Source organism: Phaethon lepturus, unplaced genomic scaffold, assembly GCF_000687285.1.
Source record: "Phaethon lepturus isolate BGI_N335 unplaced genomic scaffold, ASM68728v1 scaffold306, whole genome shotgun sequence".
Taxonomy (NCBI): Eukaryota; Metazoa; Chordata; class Aves; order Phaethontiformes; family Phaethontidae; genus Phaethon; species Phaethon lepturus.
In genome coordinates, this window is record NW_010546700.1 from 2341 (window position 1) to 3318 (window position 978).

The 978-nt window shown below is 61.7% G+C and overlaps 1 protein-coding gene across 1 annotated transcript in view; it reads left to right on the forward strand.

Annotated features, from left to right (window-relative positions):
• The window catches only part of NLGN3 (neuroligin 3), a 21989-nt gene that overhangs the window by 1531 nt on the left and 19480 nt on the right, over positions 1-978 (forward strand). The window contains exon 3 of the mRNA XM_010289366.1: positions 232-291. Within this exon, the coding sequence (XP_010287668.1) occupies positions 232-291 (60 nt within the window). The remainder of the gene's footprint in view (positions 1-231; positions 292-978) is intronic.

A 978-nucleotide genomic window follows, 5' to 3' on the forward strand; every position in this document is an offset into this window, starting at 1 on the left:
CAGGCCGGCTGGCTCCACTCCTGTGTCTCTGGGGCCCTTGGCCACGGGATGCATCATGCCTTCCTTCCTGCCCAGCACGGCTGGCCCAGAGTTTTCCTCCCACGGCGATGCTCCCTCCCCACCTTCCGCGGTCCCGGGGGCAGTGGGAGGGCGGCAGCGTGGTTGTGATTGCATGCCCACTCCTGCCAGTGGAGCCTCCTGTTATTTTGTAGTCTTTTATTCATTTTACAGTAAAACGGATTTCCAAGGAATGCACCCGAAAGCCCAACAAGAAAATATGTAGGAAAGGAGGTATGTAGCAAGCCGGCCGGCAGAGAGGCACAGAGAGGAAAGAGAGAGAGAGTGAGAGGGTGCCTGGCCGGCCCCCGGCCCGTGGCATGCTCCTCCGGCACCTCTCTGTGCCGTCACCCAAACTGCGGGCCCTCTGAGCAGCCCACCCTGCCGCCCCCCACCTCCCGCTCAGAGGAGCCCCGCGGATGCTCCGGCCACCTCCACTCCCCAGCCAGGGGAGACGGGACTGGTGCTGGCTGGGAGCACAGGTCTGGGATCACATCAGAGGAGGTTGCTCATGTTGCTCCAGACCTTACAGAACAGCTTCTCCCAGGCTGAGACCGCGCTCCTGCTGTCGTCCTGCTGGCACCGGCAGCCTCCCAGACGCTGGGGATGAGGGGGAGCCTCTGATGGCGGGTAGCACTTAAATACACTCATCCCTTAGGGGTGCATCTCCCAATGGGGGTATATGGACCCGCTCAGGATAGCACCTGTGTGATGGGGGACTGCAGCCTGTCCAGGGCTGAGCTCTTCCCCGTTGCATCCCTGGTCATTTTGCATCCAAAGAGGTTAAAAGCATAAAACGTCTCCTGGCTGTGTAAACGCTGCCATGTTCTGCCCCAGCCTGTTGGTCCTGCCAGGGCTGCTGCCTGCTGGTCACACCCCCATGCCTCTGCCAGCCCAGACCCAGTGCGGGTCTGCTCCCCA